We start from the raw sequence: 13778 nt of genomic DNA, 5'->3' as shown, positions 1-13778 counted from the left end.
TCAAACACATCATGCTGTAAAATTTTCATTTTATAACGGAAATCATGGCGGGGCAAAGGCCTAGTTTGATCTACTTCAAGACCAAGAATCTCAGCGGCCCTTGTTTCAAGTTTATTAAATGTATTCTAGCAGCAACATCACAGGACAGCCATTATTTCTTTCACCTGATCATGCTGTAATAATAAGGTCGTTTTTGTACTAGCTTACATTACACTTTGTATTGTACTGTATACGTTTATGATTGGAGAAATTGTAGCTACCCCTTATTTCAAGCCTTAACCAGCAAGGGTAGTTTCTTGATCTCCAAGAGTATTGATGTACCATCTCTTTAAGTTAATGAAAATTGACTGAGGAACCTAGGAGAGCCACCAACTCAAATTGTTGTTCATGTATATGAACATGCTAGGTCAGAACAGCAGCCCACCTAGTGTGCGGCAGCCAGTCAATCACAGGAACTGTTGAGAGGGCATCTGAGTTAACCAGGAAACGTTGATGCTGCAATCTTTAATCCGAGGTCATGCTCTTCTGTGGATCAAATGGATTGATCAAAGTGAGGAACCACTAGGGACCAGAAAAGAACATACCACTTCACAAAATATCAATTTGATTTTGTAAGGCATCGAATCTCATATATCCACACACACAACACACACACACACACTTCTGATTGATACAGTTCAAGCTGTATCATTTATTTGGTGGATAAAGTCATGAATAAAAACATGGGACTTGAGAGGAGCCTAGGAATCAATAGGTGAAAAATGAAAATCGTTGTAGTAATATCATCATAATATAGATTCAATCAGAGAGAAAAAGGAAAGAAATTAAAGGACGATAAAGAAACTAAGAAACAGGCTAGCCACATCTGCTTTTATAATGTCAAAAAGACCACTCACAAACCGCTATTCAGTTCTTTAAAACTTACACAGAGCTAATGGCAGGATATGAGCCAAGACGCCAGATGCAGACGTCCAAGGTTATCTGCCCATAAGTACCAAGGAAATCATTTGGTACTAGAAGGCACCCCAGCGATGGAGGGTCATCAACTCTGGTTTGGACATTTCTTGTGGAAGATTGGAATCTGATATTGCTTCCCTCTGCTCTTGTCATAAGTTCGTAAAAGTATCCTGGCTTTGATGAAGAAAGCCCCATACAACTAACAGTGATCACATGTCCAAGAGTATCCGATCTATTATTCAGAATGAATAAAACACCTTCTTTATCTTCTTGAAGAATACAGAATTTGTCATTGACAGTAATGAAAAGAGGGAAGCTGGTATTGAATTGGAAACTTGTCAACTTGCCTAAATGTTTACGTCTACAGTGTAGGTACAATTGCTCAGATGAGCCCTGGAAGTTGCAACCCAACAGGGGGCATGTGCACAGTGCATGGCTACAACACTTGTCATGTTCGTACTTCTTACTGAAACAAATGTTTTCTCTGCATCCATACCTCCAATTGGAGCATTGTGCTTTCAATGATTCAAGAACCTTCTCCATGGCACGACAACGGTTATCACCAATGGGCATAGCGCAAGAAGGACACTTATGTTGGAGTTTTTTGCTGCATGAAGAACAAGCTACATGTCCATTCTCACACTAAATTTCCCAGCAAGAACACAAAAAATAAATCAAGAAAAATTCTACTCACAAGACAGAATATCATAAATGTCATATAATAGCTCACATAGAAACTAAAACATTGAATCAATGCAAGAAAAATAGAACTAATTTTTAGCATCTACTGATACAGATCTCTATTGAGGAAATCAATGTTATTTCTGAGTGGTCAACTTTTCAACATTTCATTTTCTTGAAAGATCCATGCATCCACATTTTTTTTTAAAGAGTGCTTTAAGAGAAATTATGAAATTTTAATAAACACAAGTTGTTTACGACTGGAGGATAAAAAATGTTCTAAAGTATGATGAAAAACTCTCTAATCCCCATGACATCTTTGACAACTTTCTATATAATCATAACCTGAATGCAATTTTTTTGGCAGATAAGAATGATTGTCTTATTCCTAAGAGTTCAAACTTCAACTTCTCTTTGACAATATTACTCATAACTTCAAACTTCATAATCCTACAAGAACATCAAGACAATAGATCTCCAACCATCCATTTAAATCTCTTTCCGCACCACATCTGGAAAGTTAACTTTGAAGCAGCACAACCACCATTTCCCAGGAAGTACCTGGTTCAATTGTTAAATTTCCAGCTCCTAAACCTCAATCATGCAAGGCAGTATGAACTTCATCCCAATCAAACAAACGAAACTTCAGTCCATTACATTAACTAGACCACATAAAAGAAAAACATTCCAACTTCCATAGCCACTTCACCACACAAACTGGAAATTCTTACAAGCCAGATATCAACTTCCTATTCATTAACATCCAATGTCTATCTTCTTAGCTACCAAAAGATGTCAAAATAACAGCCTTCGACTCTTATTTCAAAACTAATGAAAGCATAGCTCTGATATATACACAAAACAACTATATAAACAGAATAGAAAAGTTCAATTTCAAGAAAACAAGCTAAAAACGAGGTCAAAATCCTTTCTCGCACGCCAAATAGTCCCAAGAACAAATAATCAAAACCCAGATGCAAAATCAAGAAACTCAAAGTATCTAACCATAATCTGACTAAAAAAGCCAAATCTAAACATCAAATCTTAGCCTAAAAGCCAACAATCCCTTACCATATTCAACATACGCGCGCGCAAATAAAGTATCATTAAAAGCGAGGACATGGCATGCAAGAGGAAAAAAACAGAAACAAGAAACAAATACCTGAAAAACAGGAATGGTCAAGGTTTCACAGCAGGTGGGACAATCAAGAACTTCTGGGTCTGATATAGCTACAAAAATAGCTCCATTTCTGCTGGGCCTCACGAGGGTAGGTTCTAGAAAGATTGGACTCTCATATAATCTGGGTTGTAGTAGTTGTAGTCCCACAGTTTCCATCTGATTATTTTGTTGTTGTGGTGGTCGTGGTGGTGGTCTCACTATTTCTTCCACCTCCTCCTCATCTTCTTCTTCACTTTCATCACTTGTGTCTTCATCTTCATCATCATCATCTTCTTCTTCTTCATCAGAATCTTCTTCCTCACGAGCAATTTCTTCCATAGGAAATTCAGGAGGAGGAGAGGAGGGAGAAGAGGGTCCTTGTCTTTTCGGCCTTGGATAGCTTGAACCTTCTCCATCTTCAAGTAAGAATTTTCTCATCTCTTTATCTCTCTCTAAGCAAAATTAGATTTTTTTTAATTTTTTTTTTTTAACCGAAGTGAAACCTTATTATCAGTAAACAAACAGCACCTTATTATCAGTAAACAACAGCCTGTTAACTCTGAAAATACTATTTTCCCTTCAAATTTTCACAAAATTACAAACATGCCCAATATATAAAAATCCATTACGGTGAAGAGGGAAATACAATACCCCAACCCCGTTTCAACCTCCATTTTGATCCGCAAGGCATTTTTTCCACTTAAGCAGCCAACAAGAACTTGCAAGTGAAGTTCTCTCTTCTATCTATTTATTATTTATTAGTTTCTCTTCATCAATTTTTAGCTTTACAGCCAGCATTATCATTGGCGTACCTGCATGCTTTGACTACAACAAATTGCTTGTTTTGCGTTTTACTAAGGTTATGATTGATGAATTATTTACTTCTATGGGATCTAAGTACTTTCCAAGTGAAAAAAACAAAATTGAAATCCATGACCAAGATTGAGTTTTTTTTCCTTTTTAAGATAAACCCAGCTCAAAAATTTTGGATTTTCTTATTTTTAGTTACATGGGCAAAAGAAAGATTTGAGATATGAGGGGTTTTGTTCTATATTTTAAGTGATAGTATCGGTTATTGGGATTTGCGATGAATTGTTACTGTAGCTAGTTAAAAACAACGGTCATGAGGAGAACGACAAGATAGTATGGTTCTTCTTATAGGAGTTTTGAACCTGCTCAATGTGCTTGAAAATGGACGTCCTCCATATTTGTTTGTGGCTTTTCGTTCTTGTATGTGAATGGCCCTTGATTCAATAAAGCATATGCAATGTTGATTTAATGTGCAAATGAAAAGATAAAAAGACAAGGAGAATATGCTTCGCTGAAGACATTTTGAGATACAATATCCTAAAGTGAGTGTGGTATTGATGACTTAAAAGCATTGTCTGTCTTTTGGCTGATGCATAAACATTGATAGATGGGTGAACTCGGAAGTATGGCTCTGTAACCGAGTCAACATCAGGTGCTGATCCATGGTGACCTGAGTGTCATCAACTTACAAGCCATATGAATTTACCTTGAAACTCACCGTTGTTGTGTTGGATGGCCCATAACCTAGTTAAATTTATGTTCGGATTTTTTTGTATTCTTCTTTTGTGATTCTTTCATTTCAAGGGTAAATTGCTGCACGCAGAAATGGGTAATTCTTTGTTGATTTAATGCCAAATCACCTTTTGCATGGTGCCTAAATTGTGCTGCTTTTCACAATTGAAGGGAGATGCTGTCCATTGGCTTCCTTCAGGTTTTAAGCAGATAATTTCCCTTCATAGTGCTTCCTGAGTATGTTCTTTTCGTTATTTGTTTGTAATAGAAAATTTGAGGCCTAACATTCTGCTCTAGTTGATGGAAATAACCAAGTAATTGGAAGGCTTGTTCAATTGTCTTCTGACAATTGCCACTTTTGAATCAGGGAACTCTTTTGCTGGTCAGTGGATACTCTCCAATTAGCTGTGACAAACTTCTCTGCAGACAAGCATGTCTGGTGGTTAGATCATGTCTCTTTTTTCCTCAACCTCGAATATCATTTTGTTCTGTTTTCTTAACTTGTTTAATTCTTGTCATAGGATCCAAGCTCCCATCTAAAATCACGGCAAGCTCTTTGTAAGTACAATAAGATCAGACTCTTGAGAGGACGATGTCTGATCGGAAACCTACTGCTGATGACGTTTTGGAAAAATCTTTCACGGTTTCTTATTGAGTAAACTTTGATGAAGAATAAAAGAACAGCTGAATCCTGCTAGACCTTTATTTTGCTGCCTGTTCCTTTCTATGCAGCAATGGATGGTTCTGCTACCACTGGAGTGAGTAGCTAAACATTCTCTCTGTCAAAACAGCCTTAAAACAACATCAATAAGATTGTAGACTCATTACATTAGGACAGGTCATTTTGCTGCCTTCTCTTGGAATTGTTTGTTGATGTAATTTTGGGCCTTTGGCTTAGAGAAATGCCACCCATGGGCATGAATGGCCAAACATTGTCTACCAACAACTGTTACACACATAGCAGGGTTTGGTTGTATTTTATGTCATTTGCCTTTGTAATGCACACACGGTCAATATTCACAGCTATTGGCAGAATCCCTGATATGCTCACTGCCATGTGTTTCTGTAATGTCTTGAAATTTCTTTCAGAAGGGGAAAGAATCTTGGCATCGCCTTCAATATATCGGAATTCATTATTCCTTTTCAAGAAAATAATGTTGAAGCCCAAGAACCTACTATTATCATCTTGTATCCTCGTACATTTCTAGAAATTTTTATATGGAAAGGAATCCAGGGGTAACGTTGCATGGTTTTCATTTTTATGGACTGAAATACATAACACAGGATCTAATTTTTATTCCTCTCTGTAAACAGCCCATAGATGGACAAATTACAGGACATAACCAGAAGCAAAGGCTATGGTTCATGATCTGAGTTACAAATTAAATTTATTTAATTAAAATAATATTGTCTTAAAATATATTTTGAGTGGATTTAAAATTAATTTGCTTGATTAAATGGGTGACACCAAGTCAATTTTATCCGATATTTTTGAAGCCCTACTCCAAATGAGATCCTGGATCGATTCATTAAGCCCGCTGGTTGAGTTAACAGTTACTCTATGATAAATAAAAAATTCTCGGTTTTCTTTGGTAAAATAAAGCGCATATTCCTTTGCGAAAGTCCTGGTCTTTTTCCTTTCAATTCTGATATCCCAAATTTCCAACTTCTCCCTCTCTTCCTCACCAAACCTCCACAGCTCTCATTTCCATGGCGTCAACACCAAACACAGCCAATAACATCGCCACCGCAATTATAACATCACCTATGTTCCTCACTAATGAATCTCTACACTCAATCCTCGCACACAATTCCTTAATTCAACACTTCCATGCATCTCTCCCCACTACCTCTTCCACACTCCACACTCCAATCCGTCAAAGCTATGACCTTTCAAAATCATCCTCTCTCCTTTTGATGCCCTCTTGGTCGTCTACTCCCTCCCTTCCTTATATAGGTGTCAAGCTTGTCACCTACTTCCCTCAAAACTCTGCGCTAAACTTGCCTGGAATTCATGCAAGCTATGTGCTTTTTAGCTCTACAACTGGCCAGACTTTGGCTTCAATGGATGGCACTGTTTTGACCCTTTATAGAACTTCTTGTGTATCTGGGCTAGCATCAAAAATATTGGCTAGGAATGATAGTAAAGTTCTTGTGATGGTTGGTGCTGGTGCTTTGGCACCCCATTTGATCAAGGCTCATCTTGCTGCAAGACCCAGTTTGCAAAAGGTGATAATTTGGAATAGAACAGCAAAGAAAGCTTCTGACTTGGCTGAGAAATTGAAGAAAGAATGCATTGCAAATGACGGGGTTTGTTTTGAAAGTAATGGGAATTTGGAGGAAATTATTGGATTGGGTGATATTGTGAGTTGTGCTACAAATGCTGATGCACCTTTGGTCAAGGGTGAGAAACTGAAGCAAGGAGCCCATTTGGATATGGTGGGTTCTTTCAAGGAGACAATGAGGGAATGTGATGATGAGGCAATAAGGAGAGGAAGAGTGTTTGTTGATAACGAGGCTGCTTTGGTGGAGGCAGGGGAACTTGTAGGTGCTTTTGAGAGGGGGGTGACTAAGAAAGAGGATGTGGGATTTTTGGTGGAGTTGATCAAAGGGGAGCAAGTTGGCAGAAAGAATTCTGAAGAGATCACTGTGTTCAAGTCTGTTGGTTCTGCAGTTGTGGATTTGCTTGCTGCACAATTGGTGTATGAGAGTTGCATCAAGGATAAGTAATGAGATTGAGTATATGAATTGTTAGTAGAAATAAAGCGATGGTCAATGCTTTAAAATCTAGAAAAAATGGATGGTAATGTATGCTATGTATGCTAATACAATGAGGAATTCCCACTCGAAATCTTCTTTCTGCTTGCCATCCACACATGTTTTCTGTAATGATTTTTTCCTCCTTGAATTCAGTTTGTCTTTAGGAGGCTCGTGAAATGTTGCTTGAAATCTACAAGCTATTCACTTTTTGTTTGTAATGGACCTCAAGGACTCAATTTAGATCACTATCTTAAAAGGGGACAGTTGAATACATGCATTCATCAACTTGTCTTTGCGTTTACCTCACAGAAGTTGTCAGCTTCTGACTAGTTCTATCAAAACAGCTGGGGAGTCAAGTATCAACATTGCGAAAACGAGCTCGGAAAAATGGATCTCTCAATGATAATTACTAGCTTGAAAAAATGGACAAGGATACAAACTGCAGGAATTTTCTTTTAAGCAGCTTGGAAAACTGGATTTCTCAATGATCATTCTAGCATTGTTTTTATATGGCATTACTACAATTGAATAAATACATATGATCACGAACTGCGGAATTTTTTTTAACAAATAGACAGGTTCTCAACACCTAAGGATACAACAAACCATCCAGAAAAAACTGGATTCTGGCATTTGACAATGTTATTATTATGTTAGTGATCGTTCTGATGAGTCGGTTTCTTTTTCGGCAGCCTGCTTTGGATCCTTGGGAATAGTAAGTCATTCAGCTGTCTTTCAGCACTATATTCTGAAGTTGCCTGCCAAAACAATGGAGTTGGGAGAATGAAGTGTGTCATGAGTAAAGGAAGGCCAGTTTGAAGTAAGCCAAAAACAATTGCATCACTAAAAAAACAAACTAATTGGTAAATGCAGCTGATCAACAGGAACTGATAATTGCTTACAGAAGCACATACCTGTGAATTGAATGCAAACCGCAGCGTTTGGATTTGTGTTCCAGAACAAACTCTCAAAGCAAATCCAAGGGAATCTACGTCAATAATTGCCGCCTCCTACAATATGATAAAACAAAACTAATTATTTATGAACTGCAAATAAGCTACAGAAAACTGTAGTGTTGCATGGTTATGCTCAACAATGGGTTGCCTAGCAAAACATGCAAACAGAAGTGAGATAGGCACTAGTTCAACATAATATGATAAACTTGAAGTTAAAATGAAAAGATTTCCTACACGGTATAATTTTCACTATTAACTGATGAAGCAGATTTATGTGTGTTACCTCCACTTGAATACCCTTGCATCTCCAGCACAGAGACTTAAAGGCCTGTGTAATCTTTTCTCCACCAGCTTTCATTAGAGATATGATTCTGGCTGCTGAAAGTGCAATTGCATCAGGTTTTGCTTTCATAAAGTCTTCTACTTCGACCATAGTCTTTACAGAACAAGAGAAGAAGAATTAGTTTCTTGTGCATGTACAAGTTTCAACAGCATATTACATGATCATTCATAGGGTGCGAAAATAGAAATAAAAAATGATAACTAAGAAAAATTGTCATTTCACCAACTCTGATTATCCAGCACTAATTGCTGCAAAATGTGGACATCGAACTTGTTGCAAAGGAAATAAAAGGAAGCTCTCTGGGACTTTATTCTGAAGTGAGCAATGATTTTGTTCAGTAATCAAAATGTTCGTAACCAAGTTTGATTGACAACAGTAAATGGTAATACTGAAAGCAACAACAGAATACAGGTGGAACTTTTATCAAAACATGATTGTAGAAATGATGTTAATTGCAACAGGATACATGGACACATCTTGTGTAGTGAGTGACAAAACTTGACACTATCATTTTACTAAAGCTCACAACAGCAACTCCATTGTTTCAACAAGAATGAGGACAGAATCACAACCAATGTGCAAGAGTCTCTGGAAAGCATTGCATATTCCATTATAAAAAGAAATTTATACGCAACCAATGAATGTTCAAATAAAGATCAGAAAATATGCTTATATACTTGGTGTCCATGAGCTGAAATGAGCTGAATTTTAATCATCTCCAGCTTGTAAAATGAAGTTCCACTTCTTGGGACCTTATCCTTCTCCGATTCCTCAACCCACATTGAACTATCTTCAGATGATCCTGACTTGTGTTCATGACCATTTACCACACCAGATTCTTCTAGTTTGCCTTCTACACTTTTCCCAACCTTATTTATATCAGCATCACAAGACTGATTGCCAGACATATGCCTCTGGATGTCAGAGTGTTCTTCCATGAAGGCAGGTCTAATAAGGCCCTGGATAGCTAGACCAGCAGGAGGCTGCTCCATCCAGTCTATAGGATCATCTGAAGCAACCTATGCAAAACAAATAAGAAATAACATAATAATGGAAGAACCCAGCTAAGACTACAAACCATGGCCATTCCACAATTTCATAGTGATGACAATTAAAAAATACACTTTGCAAGTAGAAAGCAACTGTTGATGCATTCTTACACGGACACAAAACAAATGGAATTTGCTTCTTCCTAAAAGTGCATTAGGCCAAAGATATGCAATGGACAAATACCTGAGCCAGCTTTTTGGCAAAATACATTGGATGAGAAGAACGCATTGTCTCTAATTTTGCCCAGTCTCCAAGCTCCTCGTCAGAATCATCTTCCTCGTCTGAATCATCAAGAACAGCCACCAAGTCCTACAGCCAAGACAGAGAAATACACCCAGAAAAAATTGTTCAAATACTTTTGCATTTTAAAGCTAAAACCCAACAGCAAGAATGGACTGAAAAGAAAGAGAAACCAAACCTCGTTATAGTCATCATCATCCTCATCCTCATCGCCCCCATCTTCAACATCACTATCTTCATCTTCAATTTCATCAACCCCAAAATCAATTTCAGATGTACCCAATGACTCCATCTCACTGAGCATCTCCATGGCATCAAAACCTATAATGGCTTGCTGCATTTTGCATATAAAATCATCAACTCAAGGGGCATTTGAGTTCCCCACTTTATCAAACATAGAAATCTGGCTAAGTGCTTATTAATTGCCCTTTTCTTTTCCCCTCTAATAGCATGTATTCTCTTCTTTGAGTTGTCTCTTATAAAATTACAAGGCCAAATAGAATTTAAGAAAATACCACTTTGTTTCCAAAACCAAAAGAGAAGGTTTTCTACATCTGAACACCAATGTGGCACGTCAATGCAATGAACAGACAGAATATTGCTAATATGCCACCCCTTGTCTCTTGAAAAGCTACAAGGTCGTGCAATAAAAATAATACGCCACATTTTGTCCAAAAAAATAGTTCTCCTTCATAATCTTAGTATCGACTCAATATGATGTAATTCACAGGATATCCAACCAGAAAAGACATTCCATACCACAAAATTATTTTCTGTAGTTAGTGCTTGCAAAATGTCCTCATCATTCTTCACTTGAAAGTATATATCTGCAAGGCATCAGAACAAATTAACACTTCAATATGCAACAGCACTTCTGCACCCAGATTAAAGTTAGCGTGTAAGACAGTGATGAATTTCAAGGGCTTGACTTACTCCCATGTTCGTCAGTCACATAAGGCAAGTCTGGCCAGATAATGTTCTCATGAAAATCATCATCTATCACACCAGTCAACATTAGTGTTGCTTTGCTTTTCGCCTGAAATAACACACTACAGGCAACATTAGCTCTGCAAACTGGCATAAAATAATAATTTACATGAAGATTTATCATACAGTGAAAGTACTAATGGCTTGAGTTTATGAGGGACTCAATGCATTTCATCCACTCTGGATTGATAACAAATATATAGACGCTTTGCAAAAAAACCCATACATCATGTCTTTCTTTCCTTACTTTCCAACTCAATCTCCTAGTCTGCTGTTTGTTTAAGCAGGTGGTACTTGTCTTAGAAAGTAGCTTTGTATGAAGGATAATTGCTCGATGTAATTAAAGATGTTCAGAAGGGAATCAAGGTAATAACTTGCCCTAGTTAATCTTTTACGATTATTATGCCAGTGTCAAAAGTAAACCTTCTTTGATGGCCAACGTTGAAAAGTTCATTTCAGCAGGGTCTAATTATCAGCATTATCACCATTTCTTCAGATCAAATATGGGACTACAAAATTTGCAGATTTTCTATTTTGAAATCAATATGCAACCATCATTTATATGGATTATAGAGGTTCAACAAAGAGCTCTAGCTTGATGGCTTGAATATTGTGCATAGGTGAAAGGTCATATACTCGAGTGATGTTATAATGCATGGTACTGACATGTGTTATGCTTGTATTATAGAAAGGCGCTAGGAACAGCAGAAGTCATTCTTTGTTGAAGCGATGACTAAAAAATGTAGTATGATACCTCAACGATGGTCCTAGATGTTTCTTGAGGTGTAAGCATAGCATCACTGCTTGTTTGTGATGTTGACACTGCAATATCCTCAAATGGATGGTATCGCATTTGACCATTCTGCTCTGAAGATTCCAAGTTCGAATCTAAATTCTCTGCAGACGCTTGAGTCTTACTCTTTAAATGACTGCTCCTTCTAAAGAAAGAACCACCATTTAACCCTTGAAATTTATTCCTGCAATAATATTGATAACTACTTGTCCTTAATATCTGCAACTACTTATACAATGTTGCAAAGCATTTGAAGAAATAAGAACAAAACAATGAACCATTAGCAAACAAAAATTAAAACATTTTCCATTTCCAGAGAAGCATATGTAAAGTCCTCGGTTTTATGGTAAAAAATGGTAATTCAGGATTTAAGAGTTCCAATCTTTTGCCAAAATACGACAATTTGAGATCACATACAAACTGGAAGGAAGTTTGTGGTATATATTATTTCTAAAAACGAAAATCTTGTGTTCCTTTTAACATCCTTTACCTTTCAAGTTTAAATGCTAATACTTGAGAAATCACCTCTTTGTAGTACGTTTTCTGACATGTAACTAAAACATAATGCTGAGCAAATTGTTTTATGATGTGAATGCCCAAAGCCAGCTCTAATCAACACTTGAAAGTACAGGCTCCACAAGTTGGAGTGCAGGTTTGAGTGACACTAGGCCCACATAAAATCTACTCACTTTCGGAGCTTAGATCTCTACAATATATGAAGACCCTTGAGTTCATGCCTTGATTAAGACTAACTCATAAGATCCTAACCCCTCTGACCACTATAAACTGTCAACCAACCAATTCATGACCATAATTCACTCCTGAATTCCACCAAAAGGACAACAATTCTCACCTTCTATCACCATTTTATACGTACATAACCTCCATCAACACACCCACAGTCCCTTCACTTTATACCAGTTCCCCGTTGTAGCCTGCCAAAGATACTAACTTAAGCATAAAAAAGTCTCACCTTTGATTTCCTTTCTTTACGCAGATCCACGAATAAGCTAAGCTTAACCAATCCAGAACCAGGTTCATTACTTACTTCTGTACCCCAAAACTCCCAATGTAACTTCAGATTAAGAACCAGAGGAGCTGAGAAAAAAACAGGTGCATTTCCACTAATCCTAAAAACCCACTTTTCATTATCTTGAAATGTAACAGAAAAAACTTTAACCTTGACACTAGCCAGTGCAGAAAAGCATAGAATCGAGAACAAAAATACTACTCCACACACTACACACAGATGGCGGAGAGCAGTATAATTTATTTAGCAAACACATTAAAAGCTCTAAAAATACAGAAAGAACAAAAGGGTATCCAAACCAACTGCCATACCACTAATCAGAGATTGCATTTCTATAAAAACTCTTGCTTTTAAAGTACAAAATGGAACCAAAACTAAGAAATGAAGCTATTAGAGATAGCATGTCAAATATCAATGATAATAACACACACTAGAGTGGCAAAGATGCAATTCGTGTGGCTAGAATGTTCACATTTTAAGCTCTTAAAAAGCAGAAAGCTCTTAAATTTTGTTTTTAAGTCACCAAGAAATGGCAGAGCTGCTGCGTGGCAAGGAGGAGCAGAAATTTGCAGCAGGAGTGGTAGAGGGGGGGAATCGGACGGCTGTGGTGGTTTCAATCATCATTGCCATGGCCATCATCATTTCTTCTGTTTGCTCACTGTTTTTTTTTCAAGGTTAGGGAGCGTAGCTTAGCTTGGAAATATCCGTGCGAGGAAGAGGTAGCTGTTTTGAGGATGAGCATCTAGGTTGGGATTCTCTGCAAATGCTCATACACTTGCATTTCCTCTTATTGGACACATGTTACATAGTTTAACTACTTTTGTCTTGTATATGCTTTAAAAGACAAGAGAGTGTTTGTTTTTGCTGGAATTGTTGTGGTTGTGGTTGGAAAAAAGTGATTTTTGAAAAAAATGATTTTTCTGTGATTTGTGTATATAATTTGAGTGTTTGGTTAAAGTTGTGGTTTGACTTTATTATGGTTAAAAAGATGTTTGGTTAAATTGTGGTTGCGGTTGCTTTTGGAACTAAAATGACTAAAAAGGACATAAATAAAATAAGTTTTTTTGTTAAGAGGAAATAAAATATTGTTTGCACATAAATACCGGCTAAATAATCAAAGTTTGATTTGTTATTACAATTACATATTATTGCCCCATCAAACAATTTGCAATGCCATCACGAATATCATCCATACCCGACGCCCTCTGGTGTGAACTCGTTTGTGATTGTGGAACGACATCGGGAAAAATATCTTGAGGAACGAAATCAGGGTGGTTATC

The 13778-nt window shown here is 37.1% G+C and overlaps 3 protein-coding genes and 1 long non-coding RNA gene across 11 annotated transcripts; 2 read left to right on the top strand and 2 right to left on the bottom strand.

Moving 5' to 3' along the window:
• Nucleotides 1-12: 12 nt before the first annotated feature.
• On the bottom strand, nucleotides 13-3288 carry LOC118030248 (E3 ubiquitin-protein ligase SINA-like 7). The gene is made up of 3 exons (XM_035034289.2): nucleotides 2801-3288; nucleotides 926-1599; nucleotides 13-525 (listed from the first exon to the last, which is right to left on the bottom strand). The coding sequence occupies exons 1-3, from the start codon at nucleotides 3233-3235 to the stop codon at nucleotides 516-518; spliced, it is 1119 nt and encodes a 372-aa protein (XP_034890180.1). The 5' UTR covers nucleotides 3236-3288; the 3' UTR covers nucleotides 13-515.
• A 128-nt stretch (nucleotides 3289-3416) lies between these two features.
• Nucleotides 3417-5389, top strand: LOC118030250 (uncharacterized). The gene is made up of 2 exons (XR_012169670.1): nucleotides 3417-4781; nucleotides 4861-5389. It is a non-coding gene; the product is annotated as an uncharacterized lncRNA (long non-coding RNA).
• A 520-nt stretch (nucleotides 5390-5909) lies between these two features.
• Nucleotides 5910-7317, top strand: LOC118030241 (protein SAR DEFICIENT 4). Its single transcript, XM_035034267.2, has one exon. It carries the CDS (start codon nucleotides 6050-6052, stop codon nucleotides 7067-7069), a length of 1020 nt encoding a protein of 339 aa, XP_034890158.1. The 5' UTR covers nucleotides 5910-6049; the 3' UTR covers nucleotides 7070-7317.
• A 196-nt stretch (nucleotides 7318-7513) lies between these two features.
• LOC118030240 (uncharacterized protein At3g49140) lies at nucleotides 7514-13269 on the bottom strand. Of its 8 annotated transcripts, none has more exons than XM_073408621.1 (10): nucleotides 13022-13269; nucleotides 11430-11670; nucleotides 10622-10724; nucleotides 10448-10515; nucleotides 9867-10022; nucleotides 9632-9757; nucleotides 9076-9417; nucleotides 8339-8491; nucleotides 8014-8109; nucleotides 7514-7857 (listed from the first exon to the last, which is right to left on the bottom strand). In XM_073408621.1, exons 1-10 carry the CDS (start codon nucleotides 13138-13140, stop codon nucleotides 7753-7755), a joined length of 1509 nt encoding a protein of 502 aa, XP_073264722.1. In that variant the 5' UTR covers nucleotides 13141-13269; the 3' UTR covers nucleotides 7514-7752. The 8 variants fall into 8 exon arrangements, with proteins under 8 accessions (XP_073264722.1, XP_034890154.1, XP_034890157.1 ...); XM_035034263.2 differs by having other exon boundaries at nucleotides 11430-11652; nucleotides 12971-13268; XM_035034266.2 differs by having other exon boundaries at nucleotides 10622-10737; nucleotides 11430-11652; nucleotides 12971-13267.
• Between the last annotated feature and the right edge of the window lie 509 nt (nucleotides 13270-13778).

This window comes from Populus alba, chromosome 4, assembly GCF_005239225.2.
Source record: "Populus alba chromosome 4, ASM523922v2, whole genome shotgun sequence".
NCBI lineage: Eukaryota > Viridiplantae > Streptophyta > Magnoliopsida > Malpighiales > Salicaceae > Populus > Populus alba.
The sequence above is the reverse complement of the archived record's forward strand: the minus strand, read 5'-3'. Positions and strand labels throughout refer to the sequence as shown.

Coding starts and splice junctions, on each gene's coding strand:
- LOC118030241 (XM_035034267.2), top strand. CDS start 6,050: ATGGCGTCAACACCAAACACAGCCAATAACATCGCCACCGCAATTATA.
- LOC118030240 (XM_073408621.1), bottom strand. CDS start 13,140: ATGATGATGGCCATGGCAATGATGATTGAAACCACCACAGCCGTCCGA. Junction 8,492..9,075: donor TTTCAGCTCATGGACACCAA/GTATATAAGCAT, acceptor TGTTCTGTAAAG/ACTATGGTCGAAGTAGAAGA. Junction 7,858..8,013: donor GGTTTGCATTCAATTCACAG/GTATGTGCTTCT, acceptor TTGTTTTGGCAG/GCAACTTCAGAATATAGTGC.
- LOC118030248 (XM_035034289.2), bottom strand. CDS start 3,235: ATGAGAAAATTCTTACTTGAAGATGGAGAAGGTTCAAGCTATCCAAGG. Junction 1,600..2,800: donor TGACCATTCCTGTTTTTCAG/GTATTTGTTTCT, acceptor TGGGAAATTTAG/TGTGAGAATGGACATGTAGC.